This window comes from Ammodytes marinus, assembly GCF_949987685.1.
Source record: "Ammodytes marinus genome assembly, chromosome: 6".
Lineage (NCBI taxonomy): Eukaryota > Metazoa > Chordata > Actinopteri > Uranoscopiformes > Ammodytidae > Ammodytes > Ammodytes marinus.
This window is the reverse complement of record NC_137235.1, coordinates 23480894-23499927: the sequence shown is the minus strand read 5'-3', so window position 1 is coordinate 23499927 and position 19034 is coordinate 23480894. Positions and strand designations below refer to the sequence as shown.

The 19034-nt window shown below is 43.1% G+C and overlaps 1 protein-coding gene across 1 annotated transcript; it reads right to left on the bottom strand.

Moving 5' to 3' along the window:
- Positions 1–414: 414 nt before the first annotated feature.
- nomo (nodal modulator) lies at positions 415–18875 on the bottom strand. The gene is made up of 31 exons (XM_080029000.1): positions 18696–18875; positions 17986–18075; positions 17851–17896; positions 17586–17686; positions 17165–17271; positions 16970–17042; positions 15962–16114; positions 15473–15610; positions 14936–15025; positions 14696–14801; positions 14422–14572; positions 14089–14266; positions 13543–13684; positions 13314–13445; positions 11773–11909; positions 11292–11379; positions 11013–11076; positions 10834–10929; positions 8792–9016; positions 8156–8238; positions 6091–6250; positions 5796–5922; positions 5003–5116; positions 4723–4850; positions 4304–4445; positions 4038–4121; positions 3137–3247; positions 2932–3033; positions 2573–2692; positions 2360–2452; positions 415–1873 (listed from the first exon to the last, which is right to left on the bottom strand). Exons 1-31 carry the CDS (start codon positions 18849–18851, stop codon positions 1742–1744), a joined length of 3669 nt encoding a protein of 1222 aa, XP_079885126.1. The 5' UTR covers positions 18852–18875; the 3' UTR covers positions 415–1741.
- Positions 18876–19034: the final 159 nt, after the last annotated feature.

The following is a 19034-nucleotide window of genomic DNA, read 5'->3' as shown; positions in this document are numbered from 1 at the left end:
TCAAAAGTCAGCCACAACACAAGGCTGATGAATGAAATACAGTAAAATAATTGGGGTCCATAGTTTTCAGTGCATTACACAGTCTGGCAGTCTGCTTTTTAAATTAGAATTTTGCCTTATCTTCCTATGTTTAATTCAAGGTCATAGCAGAACCTGTGTAGATATTCTCATTTATTTTCACTAGTAAGGATGGGAGTACTCATATTAAATGTTACTCTATGTATATATATAAACTTGACACACACTTCATTTGACAGAACTCATTCAAAATAAAAAACAAAACAAAAAACACACTTCTGTAAGACAATTCCCCAGCACACAAACTAGGTTATCATTCACATCTGATTAGACATGTTAATAAATTAATCAACTATCAAATTTCCCCAATACCCCCCCACCCCATTTCATCCCCCCAAAAACATCTTTTTGTTCTCACACGGTATTCAAACCCAAATTTCCAGCATCATATTGACCACCACTTTCCTGAGCTAACAGAGAAATTGACAAAGTCGATCTTGCGTCACACTTAACAGCTTACATAATACCATCAGAAGTGGAGTGCATTAAAGTAACACGTGGGTGTTTTACATTTATGTGATATGACATGACTGACAATGGCACAAAGCGTTTATTAGCTTGTCAACGTCTTTGGCTGTCATTCCATCAAAGTCAGCGGTTATAGAATCAAACCCCCTGTTAATGATGGCACTATAGGAGTCAATTCAAGTTTATTAGTAAATATATGGGATCAAATATGGGACAAAAAGATTTTGAGCTTGTGAAATGAAGTTTAGAAAAAATAAAAATAAATACGCAGCTTGTGGTTGTTCATCACTATTTGTAGCCTTGAAGAAAATGTTTGTAGTGAATTATATGATTTTGAGGACAATGTTTTTTTGTATGCAGTTTGGAGCAAAGTTTCACATGTTTTTCTTGTAAAACCACACTGGTTAAAAACATTAAAGCACAAAAACAGCTGGAAATATTTTCTCCACATTTACAAACTTTCTTATGCAGTTTCCTCCCCAGGGGTCTACAGGCGTGAAACAACCGCACGCTTTGAAAATATTTTTCATTTCACACTCTCAAAATCCTATTGACCCCTATACGAGCCCATGGAAATCATTTCAAACTACAGGTTTTTAATATTTCTAAGTTAATACTGGTAAGTTTTGATTAGATTCGATCGAATGAAAGCCACACTGTGAAAGCAATCCTCTTGGTGTGTTTGTCTGAATTGACCCCGTGCTGCTAGGTGAGACACATGATCATCCATGGTGCCTGATAGTCCTGAACTATGTTCACTTCGGACTGATAACAAAATAATTCAAGTGCTCAAGCTAAATATTTTAGTTGACCTAGATAAAATTACAAAGGTATAAAAATGGCTCATATTCTATCACAAATATTAACAATTTTTTTCGACAATGAGTGTTCTGGAACAAAAGAGAAAGTTCCCCAAACGAAAGACAACCTGTAAAAATGTCAGCAATCAGTCCAGTGAATCTGTATGGCCGATGAGGTGGGTGGTAATGCGCGTCAAAAGTGGTTCGTATCGGGCTTCACTTCGGGCCGAATCACATCTTAGCCAGCTTAATAGTTCACTGGCACCCACGCTTAGCCACAGCCATGCCACAGCTAAGAGGTGTATCGAGTGAACCGGCATCTACCATGGGTGCGAGTGTACCATTCAGTTAACAAAAGACGTGGTCCGAGGCGAGCCTAGCCGGTGGTTGTGTCCTCATGTGCGCCTGGCCTTCTGTCTCTTGGCCTGGCGTTTGGCTTCATCCATAGCAGCGCTGTCTCCGCCTGATTGGGCCATGCTCCTCACGCCCTGGATACGATTGGCCAGCTGTAACAGGAGGGGGATTACCTGCAAAAACAGCAAACAGAGTATTACAACTAATGCTAATGCTGAGATTAAGGTGAGACACTGTAGGCATGAACATCACATTTTCTCAAGCACTGGGCAATTTTGAGATTATCGTCTATTTTGCTTCCATAACGTGTCTTCGGTCATACTACTGTAAATAAAAAAGGTCCAAAATGTATATTAAGGTGATTATTTTACTAAACCTTGTCTGTTTGCGTCTCTATATTTCCTCTTCCTCTCTAGATGAGAATGTGTTATCCCAGCATATCCTACTACTACTTTTATTATTATTTTATGATATCTTAAAGTTTACTTTTACTGTAACTTTTTACATGTTATTTGATCATGTATGTATTGTTTTACCCTTTTTACTGTACAGCACTTTGGTCTGCATCTGCAGTTATAACTTGGCTACATAAATAAAGTTGTCTTGACTTGAAAAGCTCTCTGAAACCTCTTGTGTGGAGCAGTGAAGGGGGTGTGTACCTTCTCGTGGTTGTACGCTGCCAACAGCAGCAGCAGAGTAAGGGGCAGAGCTATGTAGGAGCCCTGGGCCACATCCTGGTCAGGCACTTTACGCTGTGGGAAAGCACACACGCAAACACACCGCCAGATGAAACCACCACGGACCAATCAATAGGGAATCCACTATTGAAATATAAAACGTACAGTAAAACATAAGAGTTGTTTTAATCTTACAGTTGGGTTGAAGGTGAGTGTGATGTGCTTGTGGTAGCCGGTGGAGGTGAAGGTGACCTGAGGCAGTGTGAAGTCATACTGGGAGCGGGTCAGTGTGGAGTACAGCATCAGCACATAGCTCTACAGAGGACAGAGAGAAAGGAGACTTTTACATCCAACACAGCATGTCCTGGGTCACTATTAGTACCATAAATTAAGGGTAATATACAAGCGTTTCGACATTAAAGAGTTTTATAACCTCTGAATAAGGCAGACCAGAGTGTATGACTTTTAGTTTTAGCACTAAAGAACAAAATGTCTCAGTAGTTTGAGCTTCACAGCAACACTGAAGACTTCAGAGCAGAATAACAAGCACGTACCTCTCCATCTCTGTCCAGAGGTGGGAAGTGGAAGAAGAGGGACTGTCCCAGAGAGACGGTATTGATTGGGTTGTCCAGGTTGTCGCTCTTGTAAAGCTTCACCTGAACAAAGGATGGGGAGAAAAAGTTGTTAAATGCATTGAAGGGGAGTTGAAGAGACGTATGCAAGTTCAGTAAAAAAAAAAAAAAAAAGAAAAGTTCCTACAGATAGTGTTGGGAGGTGTTCGGGGGATGTGTGGACGTTTCCGCTGAGGTCAAACTGATTGATTTGCCTGAAGGCGATGATGTTGACCCCGTCGATGTCATTGCTGGCGACCTGACAGGTAAAACAGGGGTTTAATGGACAGATATACAACCTGGGACACATAAAAGAAAATGTAAACGGTGGATAAAGCCTTTGTACACGGTGCGATAATGACAGAGCATTAGGTGGAATTAAGTTATTTCCAATCTTGCCAGAGAGATAAGGGGGAGGGGGGGGGGGCTGCACTTTTCAGACAAAACTAAAATTGTGAACTGAGAGGTTTAAACTTGGGATGGAATGACTGCTGCTTTTGTTCAAAAGGAGGAGCTGCTGTGTGATAAGGCTGCTGATTAATCAAATCACAGCGTTCCCACAGTTATTTTGAGAATTCAATTATTTAAGTTTTCCATACCCTCTAGTCTAGTTTTTCAGTGTCACGCATAAACCTTTAGAAAGGCAACACAATGACATTGAAAATGTGTAACTGTTTGGTTCTATAAATGGCATTTCACAAGAGGTTTAAGGTTGTAAAAAGCAATTGAAGAGACAATATCATTGCAAGGTCCACTTAGTAGCTCTTCTGGACTTTTTGTTCATACGCCATGATATTTATCAGCAGATAGAGAGACCCAGTTGTTAAGAATTTACTTGAGACTTTGTGCTGAGATTTAAGTAAGTATAGCTTAAGTATATTACGTTTAGAGCAATGCTTCTCCTTTACTAAGGTAAGAACGTCAATGAGTTAGCTAGCTAGCAATACATGCTAACGTGATATCTTCCTTCCAGAACAAAACAGTGAGGTAAGAATTATGTTCACATCAGTTGTGAGGCTTTACGCATCTTCAATACGTTTGCTTCTTACCTCTATAGCTCTGTGTTGTGGTAATGCCCTCTCTATGTGGTCGTTGCCTTCAGCTCGCAGCTGAATTAGATATGTGCAACCCGGCTGGAAAGAAACATTACAGTCACATACACAGGAGATACAGCACGAGAATAACACGCCAGAGATCCAACCTGCTCGCTGCGTATACTCATATACAGTTTGTTATACCTGCTCAAATGCTGCTTACACAATGTGTCATCTCACAATAGACTTTGTTGATTTGATCCTGTTGCCAGCGTACTCACCAGCAGACCCCTGAGTCTGAAGCGTCCCTCCTCATCGGTGACTGTGTCCTCACTGTAGATGCTGCATTCTGCCTGTCCCACCGCCTCCACTGCAACGTCCCGCTCTGCATCCCCGCCTAGAGACTGCACCGCCCCGTAGCAGCTGAGGACAACCACACCACAACACTGATCAGACTCACATGCTTGTTTTCAGGTACTTTCTTTTCTCAACTATTGAAGAGCGAAAAGATTACGTGAGCTACTGTATGTATAATACAGGTTTTGAGCTTGTGTTCATTGATGTGTGATGTATTGTGTTGACTTTTGTATGCAAGTTTATTTGTTGTACTGATGATACATTTGAGGTACATGCTTTAATATGTAGAGAAACGGAAATGTCTATTCTGGTATGCTAAGCTAAACATGGTACATTGGTATACCTGTAAGCAGTCTTGATGCCAGTTATATCAATGCTGAGGTTTTGACCCTCCTCCACTGTTATCATCTGAGATGCCGGCTCGAAGCGGAACTCCTTCATCATGGGCTTGAAGTAGTACTGACCAGGGCTCTGAGGAGGGACAGAGTGTAATGTCAATAGAGCAGGGAAATGTATACATTAAGCTAGAGGAAAACACAGGTCAAAGAAGCCTCACTTATCAGCTTAACATATTGGTGGACTGATATCTTACGACTGCAGGAAAATAAATGAACAATCCCTACCAGGTTATTAAAGGTGAGCACGCCAGTGTCCTGGGTCAACAGGTTGGAACGGAACGATCCTCCACTGAGAGACAGGAGGACACCGGACAGGGGAATACCATCATCTGACTTGATCTACAGCAGAGGGTAAAGAGAGGGGGAGGGGGGGAGAACAGGTTATAGATCAATTGATGGATTCATTGGTAGTCTCAGCACCTTATATTATACTACACAATGTGTCAAGACTTCTTCAATTTCAAATAATAGGAGATAAGACATATTTCAAGTAGTCCAGGTGTGATAGCTGTTGAAGAAGTGGGAGGTAACACGTTTAACTCCTGAAGTCATTTCAAAATAAAATATCATGTGGACTAAATGCCTGTTGTACTCCTGCCAAAGTAAAAAAAAAAAAATCTTGACTACGGTCGCTCACATGGGTCCAGTTGTGAGAACCAAAGTTGAAAATAAATTGTCGGTAAGATCAGGCCGAAAGGATAAATAAGGACAGGGAACAAGGTGCATCTTAAAAGCAATGAGAGGCATAGCCTGAAACAGAAGCTGATCATTTGCACCATTATTGTCTGTACATAATTGCAGACCTAACAAAAGGTAGTAAAGACAGTGATCTTTTATTAAAATCTAACCCTTGGAAAAGCTTCAGTCACTTGAACACATCATCAGTGAAATCAGTAAATGTGTACATAGACATCATTCTAACATTCTGTGGATGAACGAGTCAGTTTATTAGTGATATAGAGCGGCTGGTGATAACAGGGATGTGAACTGTATGCACGAGAGGATGGGTGGAATGTACCTTGAAGGTGACACCAGCCAGAGCAAAGGCCTTGAAATCTCCCTGTGTTCCCTCCACGGGGCTCAGGACGAAACCTTCCTTACTGGCTGTGATGTCATACTGCCGGTCGCTGTGCAGCGGACCCACACTGAAGGGGAGGAAAGGAGCAACACACATGCACAACAAAATGATTCACTTTTGCATTTATGTTGCTGAGGATCCCTTTTGTTTATTTTCATCTTTTTTATTGCTTATACTTTATATTTGTATAATTTTAACATGTTCAATACATTGATAAAGTGCTAGGTTCTCATACTTGTATGCTCCCATCTCGTTTGTGGCCACAGAAATGAGCGGTGCAGCGGCTCCTTTTTCACTGATGGAGATCTCCACACCCTGGAGCTCTGGTGACACCTTGCCCTCAAGGAAGAGACCTGCACGCCCTGCAATGTCCACCAGCCGACCCGGACACGACTCTGTAGAGAGACAGAGGAAGTGCCTTCAAGGTACAGTAGCTTATTCCAGTTGCATGCTTTAGAATGTAGAAGCTGTTGTTTCTCTCCAACCGGTGGAGCTTAAATATTAACAGCATTGGACTTTCACTTTTGTAAAGACTAAAAGACTAAAGGAGCAGCTATATAAGCAGACCTGCAAACTCATAGGAGGTGAAAAAGGTGACAAACACCCGTCCCTTCTAGGGGGGTCGGGTGTTTTTCGCTGTCCAAACGATTGGCTATTGTTAAATATCATTCACACAACCAGAGTTATCCACTATTGCCTCCAATGTCCAGCTGGGTGAAAATAATAGCCAGCTGAGATCCTGACCCTCCTAGGGGGGTCCGGGGGTACGCCCCCCCCGGGAGATTTTTTTTAAACTTTTTAAAGTGAAATGCATGAATCTGGAGCACTTTGAGAGGGAAATTAAGAGGCTAAATCTGAGGAATTTTGTGTGAACAAATAATTTGGAGACACTGGGTCGGATGAATTAGAAGCTTCTTGGATTTTCCATTAAAATGTTCATTTAAAATAAAATATTATGCAGGGTCCTCTGGGTTGGGCTTGGTGCTCTTTTTCTTTTATGGGACATATTTCTCTGTAATATAATGAATACATTTAAATGCAGTGAGAGGAATGAAGCAGAATAACTCTGTTGTCCAGCTATCTTTTTTTCCACAGACGAGGCTGAAATAGATTATACAGTGCATGGGCATCTGAGCCCCATTTCCAAATGTTTTTAAATAAACTCAATACACACTGGACGTGAACGTGACGTGATCAGTTAAACTTGGATTACCTCCCAGATGAACTGATTAAATTATTGGGCTATTAACTAGGCTATCTAGATCAAAACATTGTATTCATTTTTTTGTATGATATAATAATATGATGTTAATATCAAACACACAAACTAAAAAATAAAAATAAAAATAAATTGGGGGGGGGGGGGAGGCCTGTCGGTCGGCTCTGATTGTGAGCGCACTGCAGACACTTCATTTCTGCAATGTGCGCTCATTAAACTGTCAGCTTCACTTAAGAGTCCTGTGTGGGTCAACAGTACAGTGCAAACTATGCAGCATAAAGTTATAACATTCGTCTACGACCGTGATGTTAAATCACCTTCACACAAAGTCTCCGCCCCAGCAAAGCAGCGAGTCGATCGCTGTGACGGTGAAAATCACCGGGACCCGGGAGACCCAGTGAGCGAGTGAGACGCCGCTCAGAAAAAACTCTGTGGTTTGATGGATGAAATCAGTCGGGGATATCCTGCCCGTTAACTTTGTCTACGGGAACGGCTTCCGCGATCTTTTTCTATGTCTCGAGTCTAACAGAGAGCCATGTCGGCAAACTGGCAGCGCGACTAAATACAGTGAGCTGCGTCCCTCCGTATAGTTTCTGTTTCAGTAGGCTGTTACATTAACCTCTGAAGCATTGACAGTGTTTAATCAAAGCCTCTAATTTTTTATTATCAAAAGGGCTTTGATCGAGACTTTTAGCCAATTCTAAAGTCTGAACACACAGCGGCAGCAGTGATGCTTGTGCCCGATCTTAACGCTGATTGGACAATACTCATGACGTCTACCAAAGATGTTTTATTGCCAAGATAACGATATTCCCTTGTCTCACACTACGGTAACTCGCCCACACAGTCCAGTCTGGGAAGCGCTGGCTGACTTCTCTGGCAGCTGCCGCTACCCACCCCCCCCCCCCCCCCTCCCAAAAACAAAAACTCTTCGGATCTATACGATTCACGCGGGTCATATATTTTGATTCTAAACGGCGATTTTCGCCGAAAAGCGACGAGTTTGCAGGTATGATAAGGACATAGATAGACATAGTGGGTTTGTGTAGATAACGGTGTGTGTGTGTACATTTGAACTTACCTCCAGTGATAGTGGCCTCTACCTCTGGGGGGTAGAAGAGGAGTTCCTTAGAGGAGGGTGTCACTGTGATCTTCTCTCCAGCCCTGTACAGTCATAGAGTGTATATATATATATTATTAACTCACTGCTTCAGCCACATGGGTCTTTGACTTGGAGGTTACTATACGTGGACGTCAACCAGCCACTAATAATAAAGTTGGAAAGTGACAGAAGTTATATTGGGGTTTTCAGTCTTCTGGAGGGGAACCTCCAGTGCATTTCCATAGACTATTTTAAATGACTTACAGTTGGAGTATAGCGTGGACTCTCCTGATTAAATGGTCAGTACAGAAGATGAGCTAGAAAATATCAAATTCTTCGACACAAAAGCCAAAAGCTACAACCTAAACAAACCTACAGGAGCATTGCTGTATGTGGGAGATTCCCACATTCAGATTAAGGAACTCATCATTGGAAAAAAAATATTTAAAAATGTAGTGGAGAGAATAACTGCTTAAACCAACAGCTCAGCCTTCTATGTTTACGCCATAAGACTTTGAGCACAAGAAGACAAATGCCTTCACACCATTGCAGTTCTCACTTTATTAAGTTGTTAAGACCAAAAATAAAGTGGAAAAGTGCAGTGAAGATGCAGACCTGGCCCAGTAGGAGAACTCATAGTGGAAGGGGCCGGTCAGTTCATCAGCCTTCTCCTGGATGGGAGGGCTGTCGTCCCTGGCTCCTCCCTCCTCCTCCTCTGCTGCGCGGCGCTCTCGGTCCAGCCGGCGCAGCTCGATCTCATGCAGCTGCTGCTCCTGCCTCTGCTCCTGCTGGCTCCTCAGGGGCCCCAGCACCAGCGCAGGCTCACTCTCTATGGACGATCTGATGGAGCAAGGAAAAAAACAGCAAGACTTTTAACAGAGGCGGCTGTGGCGTAGTCGGTAGGTTGGTCGTCCACTGGGTTGCACGGTCGGTGGTTGGATCCCTCGTCACCCCACCACATGTCAAAGTGTCCCTGGAAAAGACACTGAATCCTAAATTGGCTCCCGATAGCAAGCTTGCACCCTGCGTGATAGCTGCTGCAATCGGTGTATGAATGTGTGTGTGAATGGATGAATGTGAAAAAAAACAAACAATGGAAGCGCTTTGGGTCTGTGAAAAACCAGGGGAAAGTGCTTTATAAGTGGAGTCCATTTGCCATTTACCAGAGGACTTAGACAATGGCTAAAATCAAAACAAACAGTGTGCACATGAATTACTTACAACTGGTTAATTGTTTGATCATGCTGCCTTAGCTTTATAGTTCATGTGTTGACTATGAATATATTGATGCTCTATTATCACTGTTAAAGCTGCAGTTGAGAGTTTCAGCCGTTTTCAGCCGTTGGGATCCCAACAGCTGTTTTCCCAACGCTCTACCTGCTGTAGTTCCTCCCTCCGAACGACAGCTATGCACGTTCATGTGAATTCAGTTACATTGACAGGAGACAAACACCATGTCCGATTCCGAGGTGATTAAACATTAGTAATGATAACTACATACGTAGGCCTACATATTGAGCATACATTTTAATCACAGACATACCATGTATGTTAGCTTAAAATCATTGTAAGTGTGCTGGTAGGCCTAACAAAAGTAGCTTTTGGCAAGATAGCAAACTAATTGTAACAGAGCGGAGAGGTGTGTGTGTGTATCTCCTGCTCTGACCGCAGCTGGGAGGGGAGGGGGGGGGGGGCTGCTGCTGCTGCGCGAGGAGCGGGCTGCCTGTCAGTGCTCCCGCTGCTCGTTGAGAAGAGGGGATACTTGCTTTGGCGAAAAAAGTCACCAATAACACCAGAAAAAAAAGCTAGATTTGTTGCTTGTCGCTGTTTTGAAAAAAAATTCGCCATTGGGGCTGAAAAGTCACTAAATATAGCGACAAAGAGGTCTTGACGTGATAGGGCAAGAAGACATGGCCGGTGTACTTTTTTTCGAGCTCTCTCCGTCTCCCTTTTAGCAGTTAACTTTTCAACATTCGTCTTTCATCGTTTTTTTGCTGTCTTAGCGTTGTTAGTTGTTAGTATCCTGGGAATGGTAAATTGAGGGTTCGTTTGTGAAGACATTGCCACTCGCTGTCCGCCGTAGTAGCCTTGTACCAAACAGTAGGCTAGTGTCAGACTGCTAGGGTCGTGAACGCTCACGCAACTGACGCATCAACGTCGTTGCCAAGGTCCCACAGCCAATAAGAACGGAGAATCTGACCTCGCTCTGATTGGTCAAAATTAACATGAGCGGTGGCAATTTTGGGGGGCAGCACACAGAGGCAGGGGGAGCAAAGTGATAAAAATATATTTTCAGACCACTTCACCTACATATAGCTGAATGGCTATTATGACAGTTTTGCCAAATATTACAGTGAAAAAACTATCAACTGCAGCTTTAATATTGCATATACTATTATTGTAGTTATTTCCTTTCCGGTATTTCTGCCCATTTTATTGTTTTTCTTTCTGTCTTTTGATAGTTTTATTTCAAAAGCTTCCTGTGGACAGGTGTATGCTAAAACAATTAAACAATGTTGCTGGTTCGCCCAATGTAATTGCGATGTCCGTTTCAAATCAAATCGAAGTAACATTTGCGGTACGGTGCATAGACGCTAACATAATAAGCGTACTGAGGGTCTTCAGAAATGAGCGTAGCCGCATTGAGTCTTCCTTACTTGATTGTTACTGTGACGTCTAGCATTTTGTCGGTGGTGATGAGCCCCTTCATGTGATGGCGCACTGCAGTGAGGGTCAGGATACTGGGGGCAGCGCTGTGGGACACAAGGATAACAACAGTCACTTGGTTGAACTGTATAGGGGTGAGAATAAATGGACGGGGCATCGTTTTACTTACGTGTCGTAGGTGTAGAATTCCTGCTCAAACTGGTGGCAGGAGCGTGGGGTGACTTTGTAAACACCTGAAAAGGCCATATTTAGTTGATTAATTGCTTTGCTCCAGTTTTATATTTAGATAAGTCTGACCCAGACCTTTTGGCTCAAAAAGCTCCTCCAGTGTATTCACAAGGGAACAGTAAGTACACTGATGTTCTGTTTTTTTGCTTTGCTAGAAAATGCTAATTCACACTATGTTTAGCAAATGAGAGGTCAGGAGTGAATGAAGAATGAGGCTCACCAGGCTTGGAGAGGCAGAAGCGGTTGACTCCCTTGGAGAGGTTGTACACGCCGACGTTCTCCGGTTTGCTGCCGTTTTGGAAGAACTCCTGCGCAGAAAAACGCAATTCAGAATAAGGACATGTCCACACGTATATGGGTATTATTTTAACCGTATCTCTTTGTGTGGTTTTAGCCTTTTGTCCATAAGCAAACATCACAGCCGGACAAAAAAATTCCGGCAGAAGTGGAAAACGTTTTTCAGTACGAGTATGGACAAAGAAACCGCTGGCGTTAGGATCTCAATTTTCCCATGGCAATTGTTGTTTACATCTACTGAACAAGTGCCAGTGTCGCTCAAGAAGACAGTGTTCGCTGTGACTCATTATGGACATGATTAGGTTTTTTATGCAAACTGAGAAGGGGAAAAATAATTGTGGACGTGAAACCACCTGTGACAGCACACACAGGGAGAAGTACACAGAGAGAAACTGAATACTGACCAAAGTAATGGCATGGGAGAGGGAGCAGCGCAGGATGTAGCCAATCTGTCTGAACTCCACACCCAGGACGTCAGAGTCCAGGACCTCCACTTCCACGGCCTTATGCTTCCAGCACCATTCCTCATGAGAAATACCCACTGACAGGAGGGGGGGGGGGGGTGGGGGAGAGAACACGCAATTAACAAACAGACTAAAAGTTACAGAACATCACATGCAAAAGTTTGCTGAAAATGATTCAATCTGCAAAACAAAAATCATTAGAAACCATTTACACTTTTCCCACAGACGACTGTATTATCAGCTCGTCCTCAAATCCTTAAAAATAGAGGGGAACTTTGTGCGTTAGGGCCTTTCCCACCGCCGCGCGGCAACCGCCCTCTCAACCGCCCTCTCAACCGCCTCCTTGCCGGAGGACTCCACCAGTGAGCCCGGCGTTTTCAGAAGCGGCTGCTGCCTCGGCGGCAATGACAGCGAGATGCTTCGGTGATCGTATCGTTGGGATAGCCCGACTAGAAGTCAACCACACTTATTTCTCTCTTTCTCTCTCGTATAACGATGTTATAGTCTCTCTATATGAGCTTTTATGAAGAATAGAAATACAGAGAAAAAATACAGTTCCTTCTAAAAATAATTCCCCTAGAAAATTGGCTTCAATCGCTGGTCGTGTTTGTGTTTAACATAGAATATATATTCAATCTTTTTACATTTTTTTGACACTTTAACATTGAGTTAATACATGGTAGAGCCGTGTTGTTTAGGTCTGGATACTCAGTTTGCAACGATGCCTTTTATAACCTTCTCGCCGCCGTGCAGCTGCCGCTGAAAATTTCAATACGAGGAAAGCTGAGCGGTTGGGCAAAATCTGTGCGCGTTCACGTGGGCGGCAACCGCTTCCTGGTCCAACCGCCGCGGCTGTAACCGCCTCCCCTCAGCCGCCCTTCCCTCATTGAAATGAATGGAGGCGGAGGCGTTGCCGCGTGGCGGTGGGAAAGGGCCTTTACTAACGCCTGGCAACGCTTCAAGCTGAGTGAACATGTCTCTTAGATGCTGTGTGTGTGTGCAGAGAGCTTGCGGGCACACACAGAACAGATTGTGTGTATTGAACAGTGAGTGAGATGGATACAGCACCAGAAGGTACAGAAACACTGGCTGAATAATGTGCGCTTCCTGAAAGCTGCCACAAAATACCAAATTATGATGGAAAGCTGCTAATTACTAATTGATTTCCCCACACATCATTAGCAAGTAATTAGTGTGATTACTGAACAGAAATGTACACGGGATGGAGGAATCAGTGTTATATATATATATATATATATATATATATATATATATATATATATATATATATATATATATATATATATATATATATATTTCTGTCGGAACTTGCATGCTGACTTTGCAATGGCAACCAGTTTGGAATTGAAATAGTTCTTAAGGAACCACCAATAAAAAACTATTACAAGGAATAAAAGCAGTAATGACACAGTCACTACTAAGACTAAACATGAAGGTGTTTACAGGTGGTGAGTCCTGACCTTTGTATTTCCCAGGTAAAACATTGTCGAAGGAGAAGCTGAGGGTGTCGCTGCTGCCAGACAGAGCGGCCGTTCTCCTCTCTCCCTGACGACTGACTGGCTGCAGGGTCACAGACAGGTCATCGCAGGATGCTAGAGGTCAAGCAGAGGTCACATGGTCAGTTTATGTGAAAATACACTCAAAGATGTCCGATTTGTTTTACATGAGTGTAAATGACCAGTCCCTCACCTAAACAGAAGACTTTCCCAGAGACTGAGGCCATGAATTGAGTGAAGAGTAGGTCTGTGAGGGGCTGGTCCACCACAGAGACCTCCAGGGCCTGAGGCTGCAGAGCCAAGCCGGCTTTCACCTCCGCCTCGGGGAGCGACACCTGAACAACATGAACAAAAACAACAACACACAATTACTGTATCTTGCAGAAAGCAATGTTTAAATCACAGCACTATACTAGCACTAAAATCTATTTTATAGCTGCGAACACACCTTAAAGCTAATAGCATGATTGTATCGACTAATTCTGGATTGTTTTGATCAGCCGTTCTGTAGAAAACTGTGAAAACCCGGTCAAGACTTTGGTGTGTGTCTATCCGGGCTGTAACAGTAGCGGCCAAAAAGGACCGGAGTAGGATAGGCACTGCATTAGTAGGTTATGGTTTGAATAAACAAATACTAGAAATATATATACTAGATATTAACGTTTTGTTTTTCGAGATATTCAAGTGGAAAATTAGCAAATGTCTCCCAATCCTAATCAAAACTAGTATAAAGTCTTACTTGGACACTGTAGGCTCCAGGTTTGGCCTGGAAGCAGAAGGCCCCCTGAGGATCAGAGTCCACAGTCCTGCTGGAGCTCTGGTCCTGGTCCTGGTTTGTCAGAGTCACCTTGTAGCGGCCCTGCTGCTTCATGCCCTCAGGCAGCTGGCTGATGGAGATCTGGCCACACACGCTGAACCTGTGTGTGGGACCAATCAATTCGGAACTTAGATCAAGCTAGTTAGCAATGTCGTGATATGAAAAGACTATATTTTTAATTTCAAACATAAAGTAGAACTTGAATATCCGCAAATGTGAGAATGTGCGCGATCAAGTAAGACAGGCCAAACGTACCCTGCTGTGATGATGTCTGGAAGCTGAGGAGTGTTGGGCGCTATCTTCACCGTGATGGGCTCGAAGAACATGAGCTCCTTGTTGACGCGGATGGTGTAGGTACCAGCAGTCATGTTCTCCAACCGGAAAGAACCATCCTCCTTGCTGACGACTGAAGACAGAAGGGCAGAGTGAGCTTCAACCACAGAATGGAACATATTAAGGATTTCCACAATCATTTGGATGTTGTTTTGGTTGATTGGTTTCAGACACTACAGTCTTCAGGTAAGGTCACCTTTGATCTGGTTGTTGAGAGACACTGCAGCATCAGGGACGCCCTCCCCATCCACACTGTTGAGAACTCGGCCCGTCACAGAGAAGCCCATGACACGGAAGATGGGCTATATGGAAGGCAATAGACACGGCATTGGAAGTGATATTTGGTGATGGGGCATAAAATGAATTCATTTTTGCAAGATCATGACAAATATTACAACTAATGTTGAAAAGAATTGAATATGTTTTGGCTTATTACCTCTAGTTTCAGACTGTTGTGTTCCACCTTGAAATTCATCTTGGAAGGAGCCACATCAAACGTGATCCTTTCTCCCCTGTAGAAAGGCACCTGAAGTGAAGGATTTCACAGAGGCAGAAATATTCATGTTGACATTAGAGAGTTAGTTTATAATGTGTAATGCAGAGTGCATGTTAAAGTTCCAATGTAATCAAATCAGACCTCATTTTTGATGTTTTATCAATTTATAGCAATATATATAGCAATTTTCTGCAATAACCGTACATGTATCTAGTCTACATTCCGTAATCACCTATTTGCATATAGTAGTTGTGAGTGGCCACCTTTTGAGACCACCTTTCCCCATGCTGTATTCAAAATCCCTAGCTAAGAGTGGAACGGGTTGAAGCACATGAAACGTGAGAAACGTGTTGTGTGTGCAGCTTGAAAACAGATTGCGGTTGTTCATGTCTTGATGTAAAAAGCATAACTTCTGTATTATAAACCAGGTCAACCACCCGGGAATGAAATCTTTGTTGTCATTTGCAGGAAGCTTACCACGGTGTACTCTCCGCTGGCCAGTGAGGGGAAGACGAAGGTACCGTCGTCCCTTGACAGAGCGCTGCACAGGTAGAGCAGGGCGCTGTCCCCAGAATCTGCCCCCTCCACCGGGGTTAAGTTACAGCCACCCACGTCCTGAAAAGGCACAGACAAACACCGGGGGGGGGGGGGAAATTGCGATGTTAACCTAGTTTTGTGGTCATAATCCTCACTTCATTCAGAAATAATGCTGGGGTGGATCAGTCAAGCCTTATAATAGTAAGTAAGTAAGTAAAATGTATTTAGAAATAGCGCTTCACAAATTGCTTTACAATGTGCATAGAAAATAAAAGCAGAGTAAAATACTAGTAAATAAGTCTAAGAATAAAAATTATTAAAAAAACACAACAGATAAAATGAGCAACATATAAAAAGACAGAAGTTACCCCAAAAAGCTGAACTGAATAATAGCATGAATGATGTAGTTTTAAATAACATTGAGCGTACCTCTTTGTTGACTGTGGCGGAGTAGAGCAGGAAGGTGACCTCTTTCATGGGCTCTCCATCACTGCGTACCTCCCCCGAGACGTCGTAGCCCCCGACGACCAACTGCTGGGCGGCCGGGGCGTTTCCGTTGGAGACCTGCACCGAGGTGGAGCTCTAGGGAAAGAGAGAGAGAGAGAGAGAAGGCAAAAGGGTCAGTGTAAAATGACAACGTGATGAATACTGGGGCTCGTTAGTTATAAACCCGCTAACATGACAGGCAACCTTATCAGCTCGGCAAGTATGTGAAGCAGTTTTCTAGCGATATATAGAATTTAGGAGCGGCACGTTACTACACGAGTATGAAAAAAGGAAAATTATGTCAGACACAGGCCTTATCTGACTGATGTTGAAAATCCATCAATTAACATTTTAAACCTGCTGATCTGTCTCACCTCTTAATCCATCTTTTAGAATCATCATTGTGGCATAACTGATTTATAGTCTAGGCTAAATGGGAATCTACTAATGTACAATGTTTCATATTCAAAGTTGAACACCTTATCACTTCCAGCTCCAGCAAATGACAAAGCAGGCAGGAAGAAAACCGCCTGAATTAGGGTTGGGCGGTAATACCGTATCCCGGGGTAGTTAAAAGGTATTCCTTTAATTACCGTCATGAATTAAACGCAACCCTACTCCCTGACGTGACAGTCTCTTCTCAGAAGGGATAATTAAAAAGTAAAGATGGCCAACGCAAACAAGTTGGTCCCCAGAAGATCACACTGCTGCTTCAGTGCTTAAAAACATCTTAAATACAAGACTGCAGCTTATTGTATTGAATTAGATTATGAGGTGTATAAGCGCTGTTCAGTAAAAATAAGTATTTGGCGAGAGGTAACCAGAGGACGTATAATTTAGGGGAAGGTTTAAAGGAATCAAACATCCAAAACGTATTATAATCAAGAAGTAATGGGGGATGTCACATCATGTCTCTATATAAACTGTGTAAACTGAAGTGAAGTAACCAACCTGCTCCATAGTCCAGGAGGGGTGGGTAGCTGTGATGTCATAATTTCCAGGGAGGACTTTTTGGAAGGTAAACCTGTGTAGAAGGAAGAGCAAAAGAATGAATTAATGAATAAATACAATGAACAACGACGCAAGACATTTGTTCACTGCAGGAAAACACCAGTGTAACAAACAGATGAGGTGTGAGCCACTTACTTTCCTCCAGGCAGCGTGACAACACTCTGGAGCTTCTCCTCCGTTCCCACACGGCTGAGCTTCACTTCCACTCCGGCCGGGCCCAGGAGATGGCCTTTACTCAAGACCTGAACAATGCCCGGTACATAACAAATGCAGAAAGATACAATACACAATCAATGAATGATTCCAGACTGATACCATTTCAAGAAGAAGCTCAAACATAGGGACTGGAAAGAATGCAATCAGAATATTTTATTCTCGTCTTTGGTGCATGGATGCAATGTGAAAAGCACGCACACACACACACACACGCACACATCCATACTATATAAGCTGCTGGACTTTTTGATGCAAGAAATTCTAAGCTTATACCCCAGTCATTTGTGTGCAGGTTGAAAACGTTCCCATCAATGAACAGAAAATTCTGAAAAGCTCTTACCGTTCCCGAGACGGAGAAGCCTGTGAAAACAAAGTTGATGTCTTCTTCTTTTGTGCAAATGTCACTCACTCCATCCACATGGAGGTCGACACTGGTCGGCTCTGGAGAGCCAAAGACAAGAACAAAATTAACCAGAGACTAATAGAGGATGCACGTATGTGGATAATGCATATAACTTCCGAGACTGTCTTTTCATTTCCTGGACAACAGCTGGAATGAATTATATTTGGTAAATTGTGAGTATGGGGTCGTTAAATAGTCTTACCAAAGCTCCACCCAAGAGGAGGTTCTATCTTCAAAACAAAGTCTCCCTGTGTAGAAGAGGCATGTATTTAGGTTAACAATCATCCTCAGTGAACGAAAACCAATTTGAAAGCCCTCAAAGCGATGGATCTCATACCTTATCATAGAGAGGGATCATAAAGTAGCCATTGATAGGAGCGCAATCCGTTTGATATTTCAGGGATCCTTGCTTGGTGTACAATTTAATCTGAGAGTGGAGGAAGGCAGAAAGTGAACATGAAGTATATATTTGAACTACTATAAAATGTTGTAGCAGAGGTAGTCTCTGTTGCTTTACTGTATGACACAATATCGAATTGGGAAGCAAATTGGTAGAGTAATTTGTAATAGCTGTCATCAACAACTAGTCTCTATGGGCCCGTTTCACTAATTTAACAATCGGATAATCCCATTGAGCCCGTAAATGAGCAGAGATTAGGACTACTGGCGAACAACTGACGTGTACCTCGTTAACACGAGTGTTGAAGAGGAAGCACACGGATATCACAAATACATTGACACTAATGCAATATAACATTTGCGCTGACATTTGTTATGGGCATTTGTCAACCGTGACTGAGTACAGGTAACATCGAAATTAGCCAGATAGCAGATAGCTAATCGGCGACAAACTGCGTTTATAACTGTAACTTAAGTTTCCCAGCAAAATAGAGACAACTTTGAGATAAAACAGACAGCTGTAGTGGTCATTTCATTCAAACTGTCATTCTACCGAATACAGTCTCCGCCTAACCTCTAACCCGAGCTACGATAAATTGGCTAACACTAAGCTAGCTAGCTAGCTACCCGGGGAGTCTGCACTCTCACCTCGATCAGAGAGTAGTTGATTTCAACGTCTGATTTGACAAATCCCCCGCATGCCACCACTATGTCATCAGATGAGACGGTCAAGAACTGATTATAGGTGATGCAGAACAGCACCCAAAGGGCCCCCACGTCGGCCCGGATCGTAATTCTCAACATTTTAGCTGACAGACGGTTCTGGAGTTGTATGAGCCGAGCGACTGCACGCTGTCTCCGGTTCCGTACCAGCTGAGCTGCCGTCAACGGCGGAGCAAAATGTCAGCAGCAGCGCCCTCTGCTGGCTCGGAGGTGCAAAGTGAAGTGGGCTACAGTGGCTTGATTTGTGAGGGTGCAGAAGCGAAA

Bases quoted from the DNA above. Each gene is read 5' to 3' on its own strand.
- nomo (XM_080029000.1), bottom strand. From the start codon at position 18,851: ATGTTGAGAATTACGATCCGGGCCGACGTGGGGGCCCTTTGGGTGCTG. The intron at 16,115-16,969 runs GTTGGTTACTTC...CTCTTTCCCTAG, and splicing joins CCTCCTGGACTATGGAGCAG to AGCTCCACCTCGGTGCAGGT. The intron at 5,117-5,795 runs GTACATTCCACC...CCTCTGCTGTAG, and splicing joins TGGCTGGTGTCACCTTCAAG to ATCAAGTCAGATGATGGTAT.